Raw genomic sequence first — 23,941 nt, 5'->3', positions numbered from 1 at the left:
CTTTGGTGATTTCAGTGTCGTTTTACTTAATTTCCGGATAATGTGCACGCAGGTGGACTCATGTGATTTGTTTTTCTCCAAATAAGGTCAGACCAGTGTGTGAAACTCTGTTTGCTGCACAAAAAGCTCGCTTTTCTAAACATTTTGCAATGGATAAACACGAGCTGATATGACACTAAATAGAATACTCTTTGGAATTTACTTTTGGGTTTTGCACTGGGTTGTCACAGATTTAAAAAGAAATTCAAATAACTAAGCCTAATTATTACCATAGAAGTCATCATTTAATTGTGGCATTGGTGAACCAATTGCAGTTACCAACCACAACCTCCTACCACATAAAAAGTTGTGTATTTTTATAAAAAGAAAGGTACATTTTTAGATGTAAAAATAATGAATTAGCTTGTTTTGTATTTAAAATTATGAATACAGGATTATATAAATTATTTAATTTGACACAAATTTGTTTACATCATCTCATACATCATCATCATCTTCCAGCACTCAACTGTTAGTTGTAATAAATTAAGAGTAACAAAGATTTGAATAGCTCCTGCTAAAGCAATACTACTATAGCCTCTAATGCAATGTTGCATGTTAAGAAAAGTGGTTACCAGAACACATTTAGAAACTATGACTAACATACCAATAGGCCTATATTTAATCTCATTCTCATTCTATGAAACATACACCAATATTCTAACAATTCTAATAATAGTACATTTTTACAAGGGCAGATCTCACAAATCTTGGGATTCTGGTAGTGGTGCATATGGACTTCACACATTTTCATTTTCACTTCAAGAAAAAAGAAGAAAAGAAAAAAAAGAAAAAAGAGAAAAGAAATAGAGCACATGGTGAATCCCTGCAGACAGGGAGTTTTTTATTTGGTTGTCATTTCTGCTGCTATACATAGTACTCAGCTAAGACCGAGAGGCACCGCATTATACCACAGACAAGAGCCTATGGCCCTTTTGCTAAGACTGTTAGAGCTTATATATATTCTTTACAAATTATCAGAAAGAAAGAAAAACAAAACAGCCTTAATAATGAGAAAAATGTAACCTAGTTCCAAAAAAAAAAAAGTCAAACATTTATATTGGGATCTATCTGCTTGTTGTATGCTTGATTATTACTATTACAATGCAAATTATTCCGTTTATGTACACGTGTATTATACAGAAGCTTACATATAATGTAAATCAAGCATATTCACACATACACATCATGCACTGATTCACACACACACACACACACACACACACACACACACACACACACACACACACACACACACACACACACACACACACACACACACACACACACACACACACACACACACACACACACACACACACACACACACACACACACACACACACACACACACACACACACACACACACACACACACACACACACACACACACACACACACACACACACACACACACACACACACACACACACACACACACACACACACAGCTGTAAGAAGGGTGATGTCAGCAAGAGTCTTTTAAGCTTATTTTAATTTACATTTTACATCAAAAATAAATGACCACTTTTTACATTATCACACAGGGTGCATATGACAACAAAAAAAAGAATAAGCTTGCCCTTCTTCATATTACTTTTACTGCCAAGTCACTATGATGCAGTCGACAGATCTGAGAACTTGTGTCTCATTCCACCTCTGCCACATGGGCCACCTCCACTTCCATGGTCTGGATGATCTCTGGTGCATCTTCCACTTTGACTGAAGCTTGCTGTGCCAGGACGTAGTTCACCACCTGCATTATACTCTGATCGGACAACGTGGCCACTGCGCCGTCACTCACAGCCTGCACGGCCTCCACGGTTTCTTCGGTGATGAGCACAGTCTCTATCTCCTCTGTGGCGGGAGGCTGTGGAGGCTGGAGTTCAGGGGGCAGCTCAGAGCTGAGGATGCTGACGGCGTGCTCCACCTGCGTGCCCTGGTTGTGGAACTGCAGAGTGTCCTTCTCCAGCATGATCTTGCCGGGCAACTGATCTCCGTGGAACTTGGTTATGTGCTTCCGCAGCGTTCTGGCGTCTATGTGGGCCTCCTGGCACAACGGGCACACGTAAGGGCGCTCGCCCGTGTGAGTGCGAACATGGCGCTTCAGCGAACGAGCATCGGCCCATGCAACGCCACAGGTCAGACACTCAAAGGGCTTCACTCCTGAAAAAAGAGACATCTGTTATACTCAGCTATTTATATGCATTGCAAGTGGCTGACACCTAAATCAAAATGTCAGTTGCCGGTAAAACTGCCAAATACAAGCATGAAAATGTGTAGGATGTCTATTAGGGTGTACTTATCAACAAGAATGACATGCAGCACCACCTACAGCCACATTGCAGATGTGCAGATTAGAGAAATCTTTTCAAAGCAAATATTGGCCCGGGCCTGTATCATGATGGTAGTTGAACAAACTCAGGGTTACAGGATTCGTTTCAAGTTGACAAAACCAAACCAATTCAATCAGGATTTGTTGGTACCATGACACTTTCTCTGTCAACTCAGGCTTCGATCCTGAGTCCATAGAGCGTGTGCACATGAAAATGTGACATCAGTAGCGAACAGCCTTGAAACAGAGAAACTGCGATTTAATTCTCACGAGAGTCAGCAAGATTTTCTCTCATCTGCCAAAGATTACGAGATTGAGGAATATGAAGTTCATAAATGCATTTACACAACAAGAAAATGTCTTGCTGTATCAGTGCAAGTGAAAGTATTATCGGTATATGTTCATGTACATACATGTTTAATAATAACTGTTAAACTAAAATTACTCGTGTAATGGATTAGGGGTGTAATAATTATATAAATAATATATAATTCATATAAAATAATTATAATGAATAATAATGTAGCGACTTTTAATTTGGAGCAAGAGAAACTGGGGGAGTGACTTTATTTCGTCAGAGGTGTGTCACTTTGCTCACAGTTGATTGGTCCCGTTTAAGTTTGAGATCTCAAACCCATAACATAAGTTTTTTTTACAACAGTTTTATTTATCAAAAATTGTCAGACAAGTTTAAACGGCATTTGATTTTTTCCATGGAGCGCAAGTTACTATGGCAATGAACGCTAAAAGCTGAGCCACTTTCATGGTGCCTAAAACCTAAGGTTGGCACAAGCTAAATTGAAACATACCTGCCTATCACCTAAACCGGCTTCATGGTATAGACTCCTGGTTTCACAGACAAGGCTTAGATTAAGCCAGGATTAGGCCTTAAGACATTTTAGTAGCTTTTATAAACGTGCCTTAGAAGAAAACATTACTGGTGTGTGCATCTTGAGATAAAACAAATGGCACTGATTTTAAGATATGCCAGCGCAAGTTGCTTTCAGTTAAAACATGCAGTTTAGTCTGGGACTATAGGCTTAAGCCTCGTCTGTGAAATCGGGGGAAAAAGTATTAATTTTTTTTTTTTTTTTTGACAAAAATACATTTTTTTTTTAAAGCAGAATCCTTTTTTTATCTTCCTGAAGTAGCTATGCATGCACACACACAAATATATATGTATGCATGTGTGTGTGACTGTGTTTAACATATTAGTATTACTAATAGTGGAGAAATTAAATGGTATATTTGTGGGGAACTATGAAAAACAACGAAGCGTTGTGCCATGCAGCTTTTATGCAGTAAAAACGCCCCTTCCCGCACCCAAAACAAGGCGTCTGTGGATGGATGAGAGTCTGAAACAAGGACTGGTAAGATGTTGTCCTGCTCCACTTCACAGACGATAAGTGGAAGGAGAGTTTTAGAATGACACGACAGTCATTTATGACACTTCATTCAACAACAACAACAGCACGTTCCTCCCGTCATACGTCATTATGCCATCTCTACGTCATTGCACATGCGCAGTACTTTCCAGTTTCAGTTTCAATCGGATTAAAAAAGGTTTAAACCACCCCTTACAATACGAATTAAATTTGATTCGGATTTGGGCAATTCATTCATCCGATTGGCATGGTTACATGTGACTATTTTATTCCGACTGTGCTAATAATCTGATCACAACGATCCATGTAAACGCAGCTATTGATAAAGTCATACTGTTGCCAGAGTTATTGCAGTGAAACTACATTTTCCTTTTTACATTTTTGTTTGTTTTGTTTTGGGTGAAACAGTTCCTGAATTTGCATATAAATGATTTATTATCATTCTACATGCGTTTATGTATGATTCTCCACTAACCCTGGTGATTATTCATGTGGCGGCGGTACTCTCTGAGCTGTGTGAACTTCCTCCCACAGTGTTCACACTCTCTCTCCAAGTTCTGCTTCACTCTGCCCTTCTTTCCATGAGTGGCTTTCTTGACATGCCGTCTGAACAGGGCCTTCTCAAAGAACTCCTTCCCACACACATTACACCTGCCAAAAGGTCAAAACACACAATAGAGTTCACCATCTACGTCTAACAAGTGCTTGAGCCACCGAGTTCAGATATCATATAATAGAGAAATAAAATTTTCCATAACAGGCCCTTTTGCAGTGTAGAAACTAGATCATTAGAGATATTTGTTAAGTATTTTTTAAATAGTTTTCTTCAATAAGCACAAACACAAAAAAATACACTTTGTTTTTCACCCTCACCTGAAAGGCTCTGCAACAGTGTGCGATTTGACGTGCGAGTACCAGTCTTTCTTCCAGCTGTAACATTTCCCACAGACCTGACACTGGAAGGGCTTTAGGCCTAAGTGCTTATTCATGTGCTGCTGCAGGTCTTTCGCTTCAAAGAAACTCTTATCACAGCTATAATAAAGGAACAAAAGGTGTCAAACCATTATGTGGGAAGATACGTGAATAAAAATTTAATCGGGGGGTTCACAGAAAGCAGTCGTGTGCATGCATCGAGGAATAAGGCACTCACTGAGTACAGTGGAATGAGCGGACATCAGGTTTGGGTTGATGTTTCTTGAGGTGTTTGCTCAGTCCGGATGCACGGTGAAAAGATGCTCCACAGGTTGTGCATAAGTACTTTGATTCACCTGTCAAACAAACTGCTATTATGAACTGCTCATTTAGCACTATCATAATGTAAATGACAACATTAATACTAAAAGCGTAAATATTTGCTTAGACTCATTCGACTCAATTGTTACCTTTTACTAATTTTTTTAAATTTGGGTCAAAATTAGGTCTAATTCAATTACAGTAGTCAAAATTAGAAGTGGATCAAAACCTTTCAAACCATACATGAATTTTGGACAACACCCGTTCTTGTTACACTTCAAATGTTGACTACTGAATCCACTAGTTCGATTCATACTTTCAAATCCATGCTGACCAATAATTGGAGCAAATGAAAGTGTTTATGCTGGAATCTAGATTGTTAGACTTTTATAAAAAATATTTTAATATAAGAAAACATTTTACAAAAATATTTTATGGAATATATATCTAATAGACCTTAAACCACCCTTTCACAATCTCTGACAAATGACAGTCCAAAAGTCATACATATCCAATGGAGAGTAGTACAGGATGTGTGGTGTTCAGATCAAATGTGTAAGCAGAATTTTCAGATGCGATTTGACCTTCGGATGTGATATCTGAACTTATGTGGCTAGACCATATGTTACCGCCATACTGGATGTGATGTATTCCAATCGAAACTATGACATTAGTCCAAATTACCAATTTTTTCCCACTAAAACATTATTCTTTAAACACTATTTCTGTAAAACAGGCGGTTATCAATAATTACATCGGAAAATTATTTTATAATTCAAATGCTTTCCTTTTTTTATCATAACTCCAATAGTTAATACTAAATCACATAATACCAGTTTAAATGCCTGCATATTTAAGTATTCGTCTTAGCCTGGCACAAACAAAATGTGTGTGTGTACCTGTGTGAATGCTTGTATGCTCCTCTAGGCTTCTTTTGGTGACAAAAGACTTTTCACAGACAGTACACTGAAATCTCTTGAGGGAGTCGTGCAGCGCCCGGTGCATCTTCAGGCTGTGCTTGGTGGCAAAGCTTTTCCCGCAAACCTTGCAGGTGTGCGGCCTCACCCCTGTATGGTTCAGCATGTGAATGCGCAGGGAGTACAGCTTGGGCAGAGTCTTGCCACAGATGTCGCACACAAACTCCCGTTTGGTGCGGTACCTCGCCTGATCTTCGGGCCCCTGAGAATCTTCTGTGGCCATGGCCCGTGTCATGCTGGCTCTCTGGGTCTTCTGATGCTTGTGACGGGCCAAATGTGCACGGAGTGAGGCTGCGTACTGGAACTCCTTATTACAAATCTGTGTGGACAAAAGAAAGGTCAGGAAAAATAACCAAAATGCATAAAGATCAGGCAAGAAGTACTTTTTATTTAGCCCAAGGATACGTACACTGCACTTGAAGCTGCGAGCCTTCTCATGTTTCAGAGCGTGCATGATGAGGGCGTACCGCCTCTGGAACACCATGCCACACTCATTACACGCATGTTCACCTTCCACAACTTCTCCTGGGTCTCCCTGCAGTGCGCCCTCCTCCTCCAGTGTCTCTAGCTGGTCGACAACAGGCTCCAGTTCCTCTGCTAAAGGTGCTACGGCATCAGGAACAGCCTCTATGTTTGACTCTGAAATCTCATCAGGATTGTTCTTCACAGACTGAACTGGTCGACCTCTCCTGGCAAGTCTCTGAGGTGTCTGGGGACACAGTAAGGTTCTATGAAGACAATCAGGCTGATTTTTTTTGTTTATCCAATAGTTGGCTCATTGACAGCATGATTTTTTGCATGTGCCAACATTTTGGCTGCACTCTTGCATTTTAAATGTATTCATGCTGATTTTATGTGATTTTGAAAAATCTTTTTAAGTAAGGTTTAAATTTGTGGTGTAAATGTAATGTGGTGTAAAAAGTACTAACATTTTACTTGTATGAGCATTTTAGAACATTATGATATCAAGAAACAAATACATGCTTCACAAAAGGGTGCATCAAGGCCACATAGTAGGCACACTTTTAAGCCACAACATGACAGATGGGCCACCCTGCGGGTCTTGTGGACCTTACAAATGTGCCAAGTCCAAAAGGGCATCATCTGGGACAAGGCCATCGTCACATTTACAGATGAATCACGTCGAATGAATGGGAGTGCCTACCTTTGCAGGGGGTGAGCTGCTTCTCTCTTCTTCCTCGGTCTCAAGTCCCATATGAAGACGAATGTACCCTCCTTCTTTCACGGATCGTTTTCTGAGGTATCTCTTGTTGGGATCTTTGCATTCCTCTTCTTTTCTCTCTTCATCTGCACCGGATCCATCCTCAACCCCCTCCATCTCCGTGGGCTCCTCCTCTGAAGGAAGAGGTGGTGGTGGTTCCGGCTGCTTCACTTTAGGGGGTCTTCCTGGCCTCCTCCTGACCGGTGCAGGGGCTGACTGTGGTGGTGCTGCTGCCGGCTCAGGTTGGCGTGTGGGCTCAGAAGCTTGGGGCTCATCCTGCACAGCAGGTGGCGCTGCCGCAGCTAAATGCACAATCTCAGAAGACTCCATTTTGCCAGGATCCACACTAATGAGATAGGCTCCCGTTTGAATACACTCTGCTACAGGAGTGTCACCAACCAGTGGCTCCTCTACAGACCAACAAGCCTGTACTACAGCCAGGGACTCACCTGAACCCGCTTGCCCGGAGTGAGTGACCAAAGTCATGGTCTCACCCTCCTCTGCCTGGCCACTGTGAGCCACCATGGCGAGAGACTCAGCTGAGCCAGCCTGTCCACTATGAGTAACTACAGTCATTGTTTCGCCATCGATGGTCGCACCAGCAAGCAAGGCCAGCGATTCAGCCGTCCCGATTTCACTTGCGATTACAGCCAGAGACTGTCCTGCTTCAGGTGTGTCATCACTCTGCATAGTTACCACATAAGTTTCGGAAGTGGTGGGTGTGATTGGCTGAGGGGGCGCAGGCGGGCTGGCCACCACAGTGTGGATGTCTCCTCTCTGATAGACCATCAGCTTCTGTTCTTCTACTTTCTTATGCACAGATTCACAGATCTGAAGCACTTCAGCCATCAGTAAGTGCCGTGCCAGTGTGGCTACCTCTGCCATCACACAAAAGTTAAAGGTCAGATTGGAGGTGTAGGCAAAATCCAGTAAGGGCAGAAAACTGGCCTTGCTGAAGCCTGGTAGGTAAAACGACACAAAAGAAACAATTACGATTTGAATACATATAATATGCATATTAATAACACATCAACAAATTAAAGATACACTATGTAACTTTTTTTGTTTAAAATTTCAACATTTAAATAATGAGTCAATACAACATCAATCCTCCTTCCAAAACGTATTTTTGTCTTACCCTGATTCACTATGGTAAGCCTATTATGTATTTATATTTTACCAACTCGGGATGGTTTTGTGAAAAATTGCATACATGCGTCACCTGACTGTGTGTGTCTCGTCATATCCGTAAATAGAGAAAAGTTGTATGTAATAGAGACGTAATCTGTATGTAAGTATGTATGTAATGTATGGTGTAGGAGTGGCATAGGTTAGTTGTCACAATTAGCAAAAAAGGTTGACATGAGCACACTAAACCCCCGTTAAAAAAACAAAAAAAACAAAAACAATTTCAAACAGAGGAGAGTGCTGGCAAAAAGAGAACGTGACAGAGATCGCTATAAAATGAGAATCAACATTGGCTTGGCTTTTCAAGATGGTGAGAACTGAGGGATTTGAAATGTTGTAAAAGCGATGCGGAGATGGCATTTTTATTACTCAACAGGTGAGTAAGGTATTGCAATGACAATTTGCAAAGAATTGGTATTGCAAAGAACAATGTTCTTCCGCAAAATGCATGCAGTTTTGTTTATTAACCGCTAGAGTTTATTAACCGCTAGATATATATATATATATATATATATATATATATATATATATATATATCATACTATTTAATGTAAGTATAGTAAATTACACATGCTGCAATGAAATGCATTTAATTTTACATAATATTTTCTAAATTTAGAAAAAAATAATTTGAAGATCAATCAATACGGAAAAAAACTTGAACTTGATAAAAAAACAGTAAAATAAACAGGTTTACTTTAGACAGCAACTTTCTATACTCATCATAACAGCATTTTTCACAAATAAAAGAAATGGTTAAAAATAATGAATAAATAATAAAAAGGAAGTAATATTTCATCTGGAATCAACAAGATTTAACAGCTGGATCTGTGAGGCTTATGGAATTAAAAAAAATTAGGTATTAAAATAACTTATTTAAATGATATGAATGCATATTTGCTGATTTCTGACTGTATTTGTTTACCAGTTCAGTCAAATAATTTTATTGTTATGACAGTAAACTAGACAGGTTAAGACATGGGAGCTCCTGAATGCATTGCAATTTGCTCAGTAATAAGTTTATGCCAAGATGGTGGATGGAGCTAAAAAATATACATATTTTAGAAATTACTAAAAAGTATTAGTATTTGAAAAACTAATATCATATAAATAATAAAAAGTGTTCAAATGAACAGTAGTACACCGTCTCACCCAATATTTGTATGTGCAATTAATTTATGTGTATTAAAAAAATATTAAAAGAAAAGTGCTAAAGGAGTTACTGCTCATAAATAGGCTAGTATTTCAGATCAGTCAGTTTTGAGGTCACATTTTGGTTTGGATGCTGTCTATGGAAACAGGACTGTGACACAGCCCACTAGGGTTTGGAACAGAGATTATATTTAAATACTTCTTAAACATAATTCCTCAATAAATTGTTCATGTTTCATCATTTCAATCAACAGCATCCTGCATTCTTCTCACCAGAGAGGTCAACGACAGCTTCATGACTGGTCACAGCACCCTTTTCCACAAAGAGCTCGTAGAAATAATCACTGCAGGAGGCCAGTACAGCTTTATGTGCCCGATGCTCCTCGCCCTCAATGATCAGGGTGATGTCACAAAACTCATTTCTCTGTCGCTGCTGGTTCAACCTGTCCAGCATCGTCTGCCCATGCTTTGGTAAGAACTGCTTGACAACTCCTTTACTGTCCACCTATAACCATGAATGAAAGAATATATCTATCAACTTATCTACAAAATATTAAATATATTTATAAATAATATACAATACAAATATATAATAGTTGTAATATAAGTTTTAAATTGAAGAATAAAATAATAATATATTTATATATATAATTGACAGTGATTTCTATGTTCTGTCTTTTGATATACCGGTAAATAAACTATTGCACATGGAATATTTTCAATTAAATTCTAAAGTTCAGGGGGTAAATTTTGTATTCAGTGACACAAACGGCATTCTGTACTTACAAACACCAGTTCGTGTTTATCAACTGAACTGGTCTGTTCCTCATCCAAATCATCATTTGCCTCATCGTCCTCTTCCTCGCTGGCACAGGCAGAGGTCTTTCGTCTAACTTGTCGGACAGCTTGTTTTGTGGCATCTTCAGTATTGCCTCTCCCCTTCTCCTGTTTGTTTTGGCAGTGACTGCACTCTTTGATGCAATCCTTCACTTGCTTCAGTACACCTGTGTTAAGAAGACTAGGTTTAGGCTACATAGAATAAAAGACTTTGTCTAGAAAAATCAATAAATTACATCTATTTTTGCCATGGGCTTAATAAAGCATCTGTCTATCTCACTGTCTTATTACTATCTATATACAGGGATTCTTAAAGTTGGCATGAAACTGAAGTTGCAATCTAATTTTCTTTCCTATTATGATACAAATCTAAGTGAAACTGCTGCTTGAACAATATGTACAAATGTATAAAACCTTATTTACAACAACATAAAAAAGTAACTAAAGTAAAATTAAGAAGAGACAGAAAAAACAAGAAAATATGTAGGGTGGGAGTTGATTTTGTTTATTGGGAACTGTTTGGATTGTTGGATCATTGTGGTTTAGCCTACTATTGCTGTGATGTCATGCGAGTGACAGTTTGTCCCGCCCTCGCGCCAGTAAACACGCCATCAAAGAAGAGACGTCATCGCAAGTGGGAGAAGTTAATTAATGAGTACGTGGACACATGAATAAAAAAAAAAGTGCACGAATTAATCCATTATAAAAAATATCAAAATAGCAATATCAAAAAGAAAAAAAAGAAAGAAAGAAAGAGAATTATCAATTTTGATTTCATGGTGCTCTATCTCAGAAACTGCCATATATATACATATAAATGACAATAAGAAGAACAAGAGTGAATAAGAATAAGAGTGTTCTTATTATTGTCATTCAAGTTCGTTCCTGCAATCTAACGTTACCTGCACCTAACCAGGCTGTGCATGGACCTTGGGTTGAAATATATATATATATATATATATATATATATATATATATATATATATATATATATATATATATATATATATATATATATTCACACTAGCCACTGTATCTTCCTTTCTTGTCACCTCTGTTGTGACATAACGTAACTGACAAGAAACATTTCAGCGATACCAGCTGTCACACCGCATCACAGATCTGGAAAGCTTTGCCGTCATTAAAGTTGTGATTAGTGTGTACCTCTCCACCAGTATTTCTGGGAGATGATCTCCCATGTCTGCTGCTGGTTGAGGTGTTCCCCTCCGGACGTGATGTGCGCCTCCGTGATGAGTTCCTTCCGCCTCTCGGCCTGCAGCACCACTTCCAGCTCCGTGAATTCATCCAGACCTTTCTGCCGCCTCTGGTAATAAAGAATCCCATTGCGCACTATGTAACAAGCAGCTGCTTTTCGGATCTTTCTCTTGGTGTTGCCGTGCGTGCCCGGTGCGTAAGGCTCCCGTTCATCGGTCAAGTAGCGCTGGATAGCTAAATAACTCTCCTCGCTCGACATAACCCCGATTAATGACGCTCACTCCACAAAAACAAGACACATCAGCCTACGAGAAGTATTCTCGAGCGTAGAATTCAATAATGTATTTTTTCAGCCTGTTTCCACTTCCATATATAACACAGAAAAGTATCGGCTGTGATATTTCTGAAATATTTTCCAAGGGGGAACGTCAGTTCTTGACCGTGTGGGGTGGACTTGCCTGAACAGACAAAATGGCTGCTGCACAACCGGATGTTGCGTTTGTAATGGCGGAAGCAGCACACGAGCACTTCACGTGTAGGACAGTCACGAAACCAGCAGATGGCGCTGTTCACCAGACAATCATTTCACCAAACATTATGCGCTTTACATTCGAATGTCACAAGTAGACATTTACTGTGTCGTACTAAATTATTAGTACTCTAAACATAGTGCATTAGAAATATTTGGAGGAAATATATGATATAGTTTAAGAAACACTATAATTTGGAATTAATCATGAACAGTATCGTAGCCTACCAGTTATTCAATGTGAGATGACCTACATAATTTCTTGACTAACCAAATGAGGAATCAATTTATATTCACTAACATTTGTTGTTTTCTTTATCTCTCTTTTATTTAAGCCCCTTATGCAGACGACACAACTACTGAAGATTAACTTAAAAGTGTAGAAGGTAAATGCTATTTATCAAAGGTAGGCTACAAATATGTTATTTGTACTAGGAGTAAAATGTAGAAGTGGACGGTTGGCTATTTGCATTTTGATGTAAATACACACTGGTTAAATTTGAATCTTACTGGTCTGTAATTATCTTACAGGTGGTTGCATTTATTTAATTAAAGAGTGAAGCTTTAAACACCCCCTGACATTCATTATGGGGTGTCTTCTCTCTCTCTCTCTCTCTCTCTCTCTCTCTCTCTCTCTCTCTCTCTCTCTCTCTCTCTCTCTCTCTCTCTCTCTCTCTCTCTCTCTCTCTCTCTCTCTCTGCTGGAACATCATCTGACAGAGATCAATGAAAAGCCAGCACCTCTGTAGAGGGTTGCCAGGCAACCAAAATTACTCATCACATACTCTTCTGTGAAGGCTTGGGTTGTGCACAGCATCAGTTTGTCCACAGCCGAGTTCATCCTTATCGTTGATGCATTCCTTCCATTGAGAAGACCCATTTAGTCCCCTGCACACTTCTGACCTACCGTACTGATAAAGTCACTCTTCATAATGGCTAAAGTACACATACGCGCATACTCACAATCACAGATGGAAAGCTGTTTGCCAGTAATCATGTATAACAGTCAATTTCAGAAAATAATGAAAATAATAGAGAGAGAGAGAGAGAGAGAGAGAGAGAGAGAGAGAGAGAGAGAGATAGAGAGAGAGAGAGAGAGAGAGAGAGAGATGAGCTCAGCTCTTCCCTCTTGTTTTCCTGTTGTCTGCAGAAGGGGGGCGCTGTTACAGCGCATGGTAAGATGTCGGTCCTTGTTGAGTCTTTAAAGGGATAGTTTACCCAAAAATGAAAATTCTGTCAATAATTACTCACCCTCAAGTCGTTCCAAACCCATAAGAATTTTGTTCATCTTCGGAGAGCTTTCTGACTCTCCGTTGACAACTACGCAACTCCACTTTGATGCTTCAAAAAGTTAACAAAGAGATCGTACAACTAATCCATATGAATCACACAGTCAGCAATTGCTCTTATGTATTTGCAATAATTACGTATCTATCCACCAAGAAAACCCTGCATAGCAACATCCTAGCAGCTACTTAGCAAACACTTTAGCAACCATCCTTAGCACCGTAAAAACCACCTAGCTATGGTACAAGCAACTGCCTAACAGTTTCTCTTTCAAACTGTTCGATCTAGTTTGAAAAGATAATTTCCCACCATTCATGCAAACAATGAATAGTAATAGTAAACATAGTATGCATAGTTGTAATATTGTACACGCATTGATAGTGGGTAACGTTAGTTGGCCTACATTTACTCAAAGTGAGCATTAATACAGTTTGATGTGGTGGTTGAATGCTCAGCTAAAAACAATTCATATTCGACTGATGTAGGCCTATCTAATTCAAGGTGTGTTATAATTTAAAATGACTCTCATTTTATTCTCTCTCTCTTTCGCAATTACATTTATTTTTATAGTGCATTTTGTGCTTTGCGAAACATTACATGGGCACTGCAAAATGTGACAAGACTAATCTTTCACCACCAGCCTCTTATTAAAGATGCATGTTCTAATTTTTTATTACCATTATAATACCAAAATAATAGGGTTAAATTCTGATTTTATGGACCTTGAAAAGTCATTCCGGTAATATACAGGTCTATGAAACAGACCAGCCTCTTTGCTCTGGATTTATAATACCGCTGCACTGATAAACAGTCAAACCTGAAGTGCAGATACAGAGCAGAGATAAGCCTGAAGAAAAAGAACAGAACTGACTCTGAAACATGAGAGAGGGGAGGTAAAGAAAGGAAGAGAGCAGAAATGGCTCATGTGTGACGGCACATGGAAGTCAATGCACAATGTCACATGTTCCCCATATGGATTCAGGAATTCATTATGTATTTACTCATATTCTGAGATTTGTGTATAAATAAATATTTAAATGTGTGGAAAACACACACAAGGCCAAATCACAATAGTTAGGTGTAGTGGAAAATCCTCTGTGTTCTCTTAAAGAACAGAGGCTTCTTTGTCACTCTGGGCCCAAATTAACAATAATTAGCAATAACTGAGAGCTGGGAACATTTTTGTCCGTCTTTCTCACACCCAATTGTGGTTTGGAATGGAAAGTGATTCAGATGGTAAAAAAAAAAGTGTAAAACTTAATAATAAAAAAAATGCTTTCTCCTATCCCAGCTTAATATGCAGAGAATAAGCATGCAGGGGAAGTACTTGGAGAAACCTGTTTGTAATTGCTTTAGGTGATGTTAGCTGCACAGAAATTACACACTTTACCTTTAAATTATCCAAAGCCACAGCTTTTTTTACTTGTTTGTCAAGTGAGGTGGCTTGCAATAAATACCGGGTATGTGACTAACACTTCCTTTCACTGGAATGAACTGGTTTTCAGAGATCAAACTAAGTCTTTTATGTTTCCTCTGCTTTAACACAGTGTCAGATAGCCAATACAGGCATAAGAGGCCAGAGAAGAGCTGCATTAAACACAAAGACTGCACTGACAGGGATGAATCAATGGATTTAGAAATGGGAAGAAATATATGCTACTTTATGTTTCTGGAGTTGCAGTTTCATTGTAATAATGAAATATGCCTGGATGAAGGACAAAGTATGGAAAAAGGGAAGTAAAGGAAAACAAAGAAAGGGACCCTAGAGGAAAATGTTGTTTACAAGTTATTCTTTAAGATTGAATGGAATTAAATTTAATTTAACAAACGTAAAAATTCTGTCATCATTTACTCACCCACATGCACTCAACCTTTATGACCTTCTTTCTTTTCATACAATGTTTTTCCATACCATAAAAGTCAATGGGGTCCAATGTTATTTCAAAATATCTTCTCTTGTTTTCCACTGAAGTAAGAAAGTCATGGTTTGGAATGACATGAGGGTTGATAAAGGTTTAGTTGACAAAGTTGATACTTAAAGGGTTAGTTCACCCAAAAATGACATTTCTGTCATTATTTACTTACCCTCATGTCGTCCCAAACCTGTTAGACCTTCGTTCATTATCACGACACAAATGACGGTATTTTTGATGAAATCCGAGAGCTTTCTGACCCCCCTATAGACAGCAACGTTATTACCACTTTAAAGGCCCAGAAAGTCAGTAAAGACATCGTTAAAATAGTCCATATGACTACAGTGGTTCAACCTTATTGTTATGAAGCGACGGGAATACTTTTTGTGCTGAAAAAAAAACGACTTTATTCAACAATTTCTTCTCTTTCGTGTCAGTCTCTGACACTGTTCACGTAGTAAACACACTGCAGCGCTTCCGGGTTCTTCGTCAGAACGCCGGCTCGGTATTGGCCGGCTCCTGCGTCAGCATCACACACATGTGTCGTGGTGCTCACGTGAACGGAGTCAGAGACTGACACGGAAGAGAAGAAATTGTTGAATAAAGTTGTTATTTTTGTTTCGTTTTTTTGTGCACAAAAAGTATTCTCGACGCTTCATAACAATAAGGTTGAACCAGTTTAGTCACTATTTTAACAATGTCTTTACTACCTTTCTGGGCCTTTAAATTGGTAATAACGTTGCTGTCAATGGAGGGACAGAAAGCTCTCGGATTTCATCAAAAATATCTTCATTTGTGTTCCGAAGGGACGACATAAGGGTGAGTAAATAATGACAGAAATGTAATTTATGGGTGAACTAACCCTTTAAGTATCAACTTTGTCTCCAATATTTCTAAAATGATCTAGAAATAAAAAAGACACCAAAGAAACTAGGTGACTCATGTACTCATTACATGGTTTTACAGGAGAAAAATCAGAAAAGCAGAATACCTCAGCAAACATCTCCATCTAAAGAGATCACATTTGTCACACTTGTTTCTATTAATATGTCTGACTGAGCAGACATAGTTTTCCATCAGGGGTCACCTGTGAAAGAGCGAGTGCATCTGCCTAGATTTCTCTCTCTCTGTAATCAGAAAACCTACTTTTAAGACATGTATGTATTCTTGTTAGGCAGACAAGCTGAATGTGGAAGAGGATGACAGTATGGACGGATTATGTGATTCAGGGAGAAAGATAAATGTATAGCAGTTTAAAGTTTGCTTGAATATGTGTCTGTGTTTGCTCTTGTGTTCAGAACATTAAAGATATCAGGGGGTTTCTAATGCTGAATACAGTGTGTGGGTACAAGAACATACTGATAACTGAAAATCAGTATCGGTTTGCAGACAATATCAGTGCAAAATGCATGTGTACATTCAAACATCACACCCAAAGATCCACCTATACAATAAGTATACACTGCAGTAAAGGAATATTCTGAGTTAAGCTGAAGTGACAGAATTTGTGGGATAATATTGATCACAAATAGTTATTTTAGGGTTTATAGCATTGTCATGGCAGGGTTAGTAAGCAGTTTTTACACTAAAATCTTGTAAATGTGCATATTGTTTTCATCCTGTGGCTATACAAAAAAAAATATTGTAACTTTACAAATGGTTCACTTCCATTGAAGTGCCTCACTGTAGCCCAGATTTTTCTCTTTTTTTATAAAGAAAAGGAGGAATATGTTTTTTTTGCGGTATAGTCAAATGCTGTAAATGGACTTTAACTTGTACTGAATTAGGAATATTCCTTTAATTCAAGGCACAATAGATGATAATTTGGTTTCTGTTTTCCTGTAGGGAAGTAAGAGGATATGGGGTTTCTGTGAGGTCAAACAGGAAGACAAACTGTTTCAACTGCTTCAGAGGAAGTACAGAACTGGGGTCTTGAATCAACACATATCACCCTGATGTTCACCAGAAGTTCCTGATAATGTGGACCCATCTTATAAAATGTAGACTTTTTAAAGTATACAGCTGTCTGTTTATGTCAAATGTTGAAAAGTTGGAATCCTTGAATAGGATAAAAGCTTCCTCACAAGTTTTTACACAGCATGCATGCTGACAGAAAGCTCAACTTGATAGACAGTAACATCATATGTATCTCACAGGCTAACTTGTGTTTAAAAGGTTACATAAGGCTACAAAAGGTCACGTGAAGCGGTTTTGAGCATTAAAGAGAACAAAATGTCCAAGTGCCCTATTCAAACTGTGTCCAGGAGAGGACGATGCATGCTACAAGGTGACTTTCTGTAGCCGACTGCTGGAAAAATCCCAGAGGCACAAGGAGTTTACGAGCCTGTAAGTAACCTTGAAACACCAGCAAGACCTTCCGAAAGCATATTCAACCTATACAAACTAATTAAAAACTAATCATTAACACAAATCATTTTTGAGCTTTGCTTTAAAAGTCAGTTTTATATTGGAATATGAACTGCTCGTGTGTAACCTAAAATTTTCAACAGATACATGGGCTCTATTGTTGGTTGTATGGTCAGGAATATTTCATGTTGCTTTGGAAAACATGGAGAGTCAATGAGTCAGAGAACAGGGATGAGTTTAGTTTAAGACCATGCTGGGAAAACGGAGATGCTGTCTTTCCATGGGCTCATAGCCAAAGCATAGGATTAGTAACACCCTGAAATTCCCCCACACCCCCCGACTCCATTACGCAATCCAGTCATGCCTTGAGAGTGAAGTTTTAATAAAGTGTTGCAGGATCAAAGTACTGCCACTGTTTCCATTGACTTCACTGACTCTCACACCTAACACAAGCGTTCTCAAACTGAGTCTGCAGATCCCTATCCAGAGGAAGAACTGGAATAAGAACTGAGAAATAATGAAGTATAATTTATGTTGTATCTATATAGGGAGCTTTGCATCATTACTGTGATCCTTTTGCCCAATGATTGTATTATGAAAATCAGTGCACTGATAAAACACTACCGTTCAAAAGTTTGGGGTTATTATTTTAAAATCTTTTATAAATCATTTTTATTCAGCAAGGATGCATTAAATCAAACAAAAGTGACATTTGTAATGCTACAAAAGATTTATGCTCCAAATAAATGCTGTTATTTCTATTCAACAAAGAATCTAGAAAAAATGCATCATGTTTTCTTTAGAAATATTAAACAGCACAACGTTTTTAACGTTTTAATGATTTCTGAACATGTTATGTTATACAATGATAACATAAAAAGCATTTATATAATTTTGCTGTCTTTAGATAATATAATGCGTCCTATTTTTCACAGACAGTATAAATAAATAATAAAATAGAATATTGCTAGAATGTTACATTCACGATGATCAAAAATATATATTGTATTTAAATGAGGTTTCAATTTTTACCTGACAGCATAAATAAATCAGGAGGGTATCACCGTTATTCTTTAGTGACAACACAATGCCTAAAGTGGGGTAATTAGGATTAGTCGGGGGCAGTATTAGTCACAGCATCTCATTTGGTTATGCCATCACAGGCTGTAAAACTGTGATTCATGCACTTCAAACTAGCAGCCATGCAGTCACTACTACACAATGTAGCCCCTAATAATAAGCCCTTTGTCAGATGACTCTCAAATCACACTGAGCGCAAACAGGCGGCACTGGTTCATCTTATAACTAGGGGCCTCTCTGTTTCCCAGAATGCAACAGCAGGCTGCTTCCCGAAGGACCACAATAGACGTGACCCAGTGTTGACATTGCTTGGATAGATGTGATGGTGAATGAAACATTCACAAACCACTCATTTGGAAACAACCTATTGATATGCAAAGCTCTATCAAAGGACCGAAATCAACATACTTTACGCGTTCTGTTCCCTTTAAAACATTGTAAATGGGCTGCAATAAAATTCAAATATGCTGTTCACAGAAAATAACCTTGCATTCAAGGAGAAAGCAATTCCTGGAGACTCCCAGTGTATCCACGTATTCCTATAGTAGTTATGAAAAGAACTGTGGACAGATTTCTCAGAAATGGTTCAGTCACCTACAGTAGTCCTGCCTACTCTCGTGAACACGCACCTTGAATTACAGAACATTTCTTAAAGTCAATGAACTTTGTCAAGGTCTCAGCTCACTTATATGATCAAAACTGCAAAAATGAACATTTCTAGTAAAGGAAGAATTAGCACAGCGGAAATGACAAGAGCAAAGATCAGAAACATTGATTCTTGTGTCCATTTGAAATTTGACCTTGAAGCGTAGAGGTCACAGTCTGGTGTGTGGCGTTTTCTTGCGTACTCAGCACGTCTCTTGTGTTGTTGTACAGGTATGAGCGTAAGGCAATGAAAACTTGATGACAGCTTGGAAATGAGACATTATTAGGCAGGATTCTGGCTTTACCTTTCCTGTACTACTGATGTGTCTTGTGACTGGACACAAAGAACAATGGAGTAAGGAGGTGAGGGAGGAAGGAGGGAGCACAGAAAGGAGGAAAGAGGAGGGAACGAGCAGATTGTGGAGTATGTAAGGTCAGCAGAGTCAGGTTTCCTGGTTGAGCTTAAATCTGCTCTATAACCATTAACACAAGTGACTCAGGCATCCAGCTTTCTCCCACTATTAACCACAGAGGTTACCAAAGAGGTCACAAAGGTCGATTCCCAGGGCCCAGCAGATCTCAATAATGCTATATTTTTTTATTTTTTATTTTTTTTTTTAGTGAAATATTATCATTGTCCTGGCAGAGGTCATTGTCAAAACTTTGGAGGCAGTCTGTGTGTTTATGCAAGTGTTCACACATTGAAGTGGTTAGGGGTGTAGTATTTTTAAGAGGTAACCTAGACCCTTAGAGTTGAAAGTGGATATATATACTCCTGCAGAAAGAATGGGATGGTGGTATTTACACTGACCTATACCACAGTAGGAGCTTGGAAAGGTCCTGTTTTCTTTTTAGCCATTTAGATCTTCATTTTGTCGTGCTGAACAACAGAGAGGAAAGAAGCAAGATCAACCTGTGCTCAGCTGATGAGGTTAATACAAACTGTACATGGTTACTGTAAAGGGATAGTTCACATTCTGTCATTGTTTGCTTACCCTCATGATGGCCCAAAACCATAGTTGTGTTTCTTACATCGAACACACAAACAGAATATTTCTATCTTGAACTGCCAAAATTTGCAGATAACAACCAAGAGGTAAAACTGAAAGCCACATGACGGATTCAACTGTCCATAAAACATGCTAATACTCGTATATAGATGGTGCACAGGGACATAAACACAAAGACACAATCAGGTTAACACGCATGTACATTATAACTGATAAGAAACAAAAATATGTAATAAAATATATCATATGTTATGTGTCGCTCAGGGACTTTTTCACCATAGATGATATGGTCATTCATAGATTTTACCTACCAACACCACACATATGATGTATTTTATAATAAAATTACACATAATGTGATGTTAAAACATGTACTATTTTTCACTGAATATTGAATATTAACTTACTGTACAGTTACAGTAGCATTTTTACAGTCTTCTGTAAAAATTACAAACATCTTTACATGTATGGAACAGGGGCTGTGCTCTATTTCTACTAATACAAATAAATTTTTAGCATTCAATTTGTTTAAATTATTGGTTAATGTTTTATGAACCAACAACGACTAAATAACTATTGTGTTTTTTTGTTGTTGTTGTCGTTTATTGTTAGTTCATGATACCTAATGCACTAATGCTAACAATCCTCTTTTGCAAAATGTTGAATGTTTAAATATTACTGTTATATTCTATTTCATTGGTATGGGGTTGGTTAATTAGCACAACTGCATATAATTTTAGCCATGAATTAATTTAAGAAATATTTTGAGACACTAAATTTATCTTTGTTTACCCAAGAAACATTTTTATTTGCACTTAGTTATCTGAATTTTTATTTATTTATTTATTTATTTTATTTTTTGACCAGAGGTATTTAACCAAAAAATAGCTCCAATCAACCCTTGGCTCCCCTATGTGGTTTCAAGTTTTGTTTGCTTTTTTTGGATGATATTATTGTCACGCTCGCCAGAGTAATGTCCCGCACCACTACTCCAATCAAGGACTGTATATAATCCTCAACTCACCCCTATTGTCTTGTCTCGTCTGAGTATGACCCGCATGCTTCGCATGCAATCCTTTTCTTCTTCTAAGAGATCTGCATGGAAAGATTATTATTAGAGTTGTTATTCATAGCTTGATGTTACTGTGATCTCTCCTTCTTCATCAACAACCTTTGAATGTATTACCTCTGATTGTAATAAAGTGCATTCATAGCAACTGGCTCCATCGTCTTGTTCATCGCATGACAATAATAAAGTTTATGACATAATAAAAAGAGGGACAGAGAGTTCCTTTCATTTTCTTTTCTTAATTTATTTTTAAACATGCATTTCAATTTACAGTACACAAAAACAAACAATCTAAATGTCAACCTCTTCTGGAACATCTTATTGGCTAAATCTGTTTGTCTTAAGAAGTAAACCCTCAGTCTCCTTTTTTTTTTCAAAGCTTTCATCGGATTTAGCATCTGTTTATTTTCGCCTGCTCTTAAATCTGGCGTCTCATAGAATTTATCCCGTAATTACAGCTGAACGCAAGTTCCAAAACCCATCACCACTCTAACAAAGTTTTATTCTCGTTCCTGCAAACAACCATAATTACAACATTGCCATTCAAGCAGAATTTGGCTATTGATAATGCATGTGTGTAACCCTGTGTAATTAAAACTCAGAAAGAAGCCGGGAGAAAACAGCAAAGCAGCCTGAATGAAAGTGTGGCCTGACCAGCTGAACCCTGTAGTGGTCTGTTCCTGTAGAAGTGCACAGTAAGTCCCAGACAGTGTCGGTTGTCCCCAAAGAGAAGGCTTGACTTGGGTACAGCCATGTCATTTTGTGATGCTTGGCTCCATGCCTCAAGTCGGCAGCTGCCATAAATAAACAGTGTTGAGAGCCACTGGCTTACACCCAACCACGTCTACAGTAGAGGGGAGTAGAAAGACTGCTGGACAGAATCTGGCTCAGTGACCCTCTCCTTAACCCTGCAAGTGCTCAATCAAAATGGCTGAGAAATGTGTGTATATATATTATATACACTCACCTAAAGGATTATTAGGAACACCTGTTCAATTTCTCATTAATGCAATTATCTAATCAACCAATCACATGGCAGTTGCTTCAATGCATTTAGGGGTGTGGTCCTGGTCAAGACAATCTCCTGAACTCCAAATTGAATGTCCGAATGGGAAATAAAGGTGATTTAAGCAATTTTGAGTGTGGCATGGTTGTTGGTGCCAGACGGGCCGGTCTGAGTATTTCACAATCTGCTCAGTTACTGGGATTTTCACGCACAACCATTTCTAGGGTTTACAAAGAATGGTGTGAAAAGGGAAAAACATCCAGTATGCGGCAGTCCTGTGGGCGGAAATGCCTTGTTGATGCTAGAGGTCAGAGGAGAATGGGCCGACTGATTCAAGCTGATAGAAGAGCAACTTTGACTGAAATAACCACTCGTTACAACCGAGGTATGCAGCAAAGCATTTGTGAAGCCACAACACGCACAACCTTGAGGCGGATGGGCTACAACAGCAGAAGACCCCACCGGGTACCACTCATCTCCACTACAAATAGGAAAAAGAGGCTACAATTTGCACAAGCTCACCAAAAATGTTGCCTGGTCTGATGAGTCTCGATTTCTGTTGAGACATTCAGATGGTAGAGTCAGAATTTGGCGTAAACAGAATGAGAACATGGATCCATCATGCCTTGTTACCACTGTGCAGGCTGGTGGTGGTGGTGTAATGGTGTGGGGGATGTTTTCTTGGCACACTTTAGGCCCCTGAGTGCCAACTGGGCATCGTTTAAATGCCACGGCCAACCTGAGCATTGTTTCTGACCATGTCCATCCCTTTATGACCACCATGTACCCATCCTCTGATGGCTACTTCCAGCAGGATAATGCACCATGTCACAAAGCTCAAATCATTTCAAATTGGTTTCTTGAACATGACAATGAGTTCACTGTATTAAAATGGCCCCCACAGTCACCAGATCTCAACCCAATAGAGCATCTTTGGGATGTGGTGGAACGGGAGCTTCATGCCCTGGATGTGCATCCCACAAATCTCCATCAACTACAAGATGCTATTCTATCAATATGGGCCAACATTTCTAAAGAATGCTTTCAGCACCTTGTTGAATCAATGCCACATAGAATTAAGGCAGTTCTGAAGGCGAAAGGTAAGTGTATATATAAACACACACATATATGTGTGTGTGTGTGTATATATATATATATATATATATATATATATATATATATATATATATATATATATATATATATATATGTATATACACACACACATATACAGTATGTGTGTGTTTGCTCTATTTATGTTGCGGGTCAATTAGATTTTGAGTTGACTGAAATGCTGGTTAACCAGTTTTTTTGTTGTTGTTGTTGTTGTTGTTGTTGTTGTTGTTGTTGTTGTTGTTGTTGTTGTTGTTGTTTTTAATACATTGTTTTTTTTTCTTATGGTCATGTACCTGCATGCAAAGTTTCAACATGCTGATGTGATTTTTTGTCATG

At 38.5% G+C, this 23,941-nt stretch overlaps 1 protein-coding gene and 1 long non-coding RNA gene across 2 annotated transcripts; one reads left to right on the top strand and one right to left on the bottom strand.

Moving 5' to 3' along the window:
* Positions 1-847: 847 nt before the first annotated feature.
* Positions 848-12,066, bottom strand: zbtb11 (zinc finger and BTB domain containing 11). The gene is made up of 10 exons (XM_081381126.1): positions 11,534-12,066; positions 10,319-10,536; positions 9,806-10,037; positions 7,136-8,151; positions 6,380-6,679; positions 5,893-6,289; positions 4,911-5,028; positions 4,634-4,792; positions 4,236-4,411; positions 848-2,206 (listed from the first exon to the last, which is right to left on the bottom strand). The coding sequence occupies exons 1-10, from the start codon at positions 11,841-11,843 to the stop codon at positions 1,689-1,691; spliced, it is 3,444 nt and encodes a 1,147-aa protein (XP_081237252.1). The 5' UTR covers positions 11,844-12,066; the 3' UTR covers positions 848-1,688.
* On the top strand, positions 11,550-18,455 carry LOC308699937. Its single transcript, XR_014031240.1, has 3 exons — positions 11,550-11,696; positions 12,449-12,499; positions 17,158-18,455. It is a non-coding gene; the product is annotated as an uncharacterized lncRNA (long non-coding RNA).
* The last annotated feature ends 5,486 nt before the right edge of the window (positions 18,456-23,941 follow it).

Source organism: Scardinius erythrophthalmus (assembly GCF_964197995.2).
Source record: "Scardinius erythrophthalmus genome assembly, chromosome: 12".
Classification (NCBI taxonomy): domain Eukaryota; kingdom Metazoa; phylum Chordata; class Actinopteri; order Cypriniformes; family Leuciscidae; genus Scardinius; species Scardinius erythrophthalmus.
This window is presented reverse-complemented; position numbering and strand designations above follow the sequence as displayed.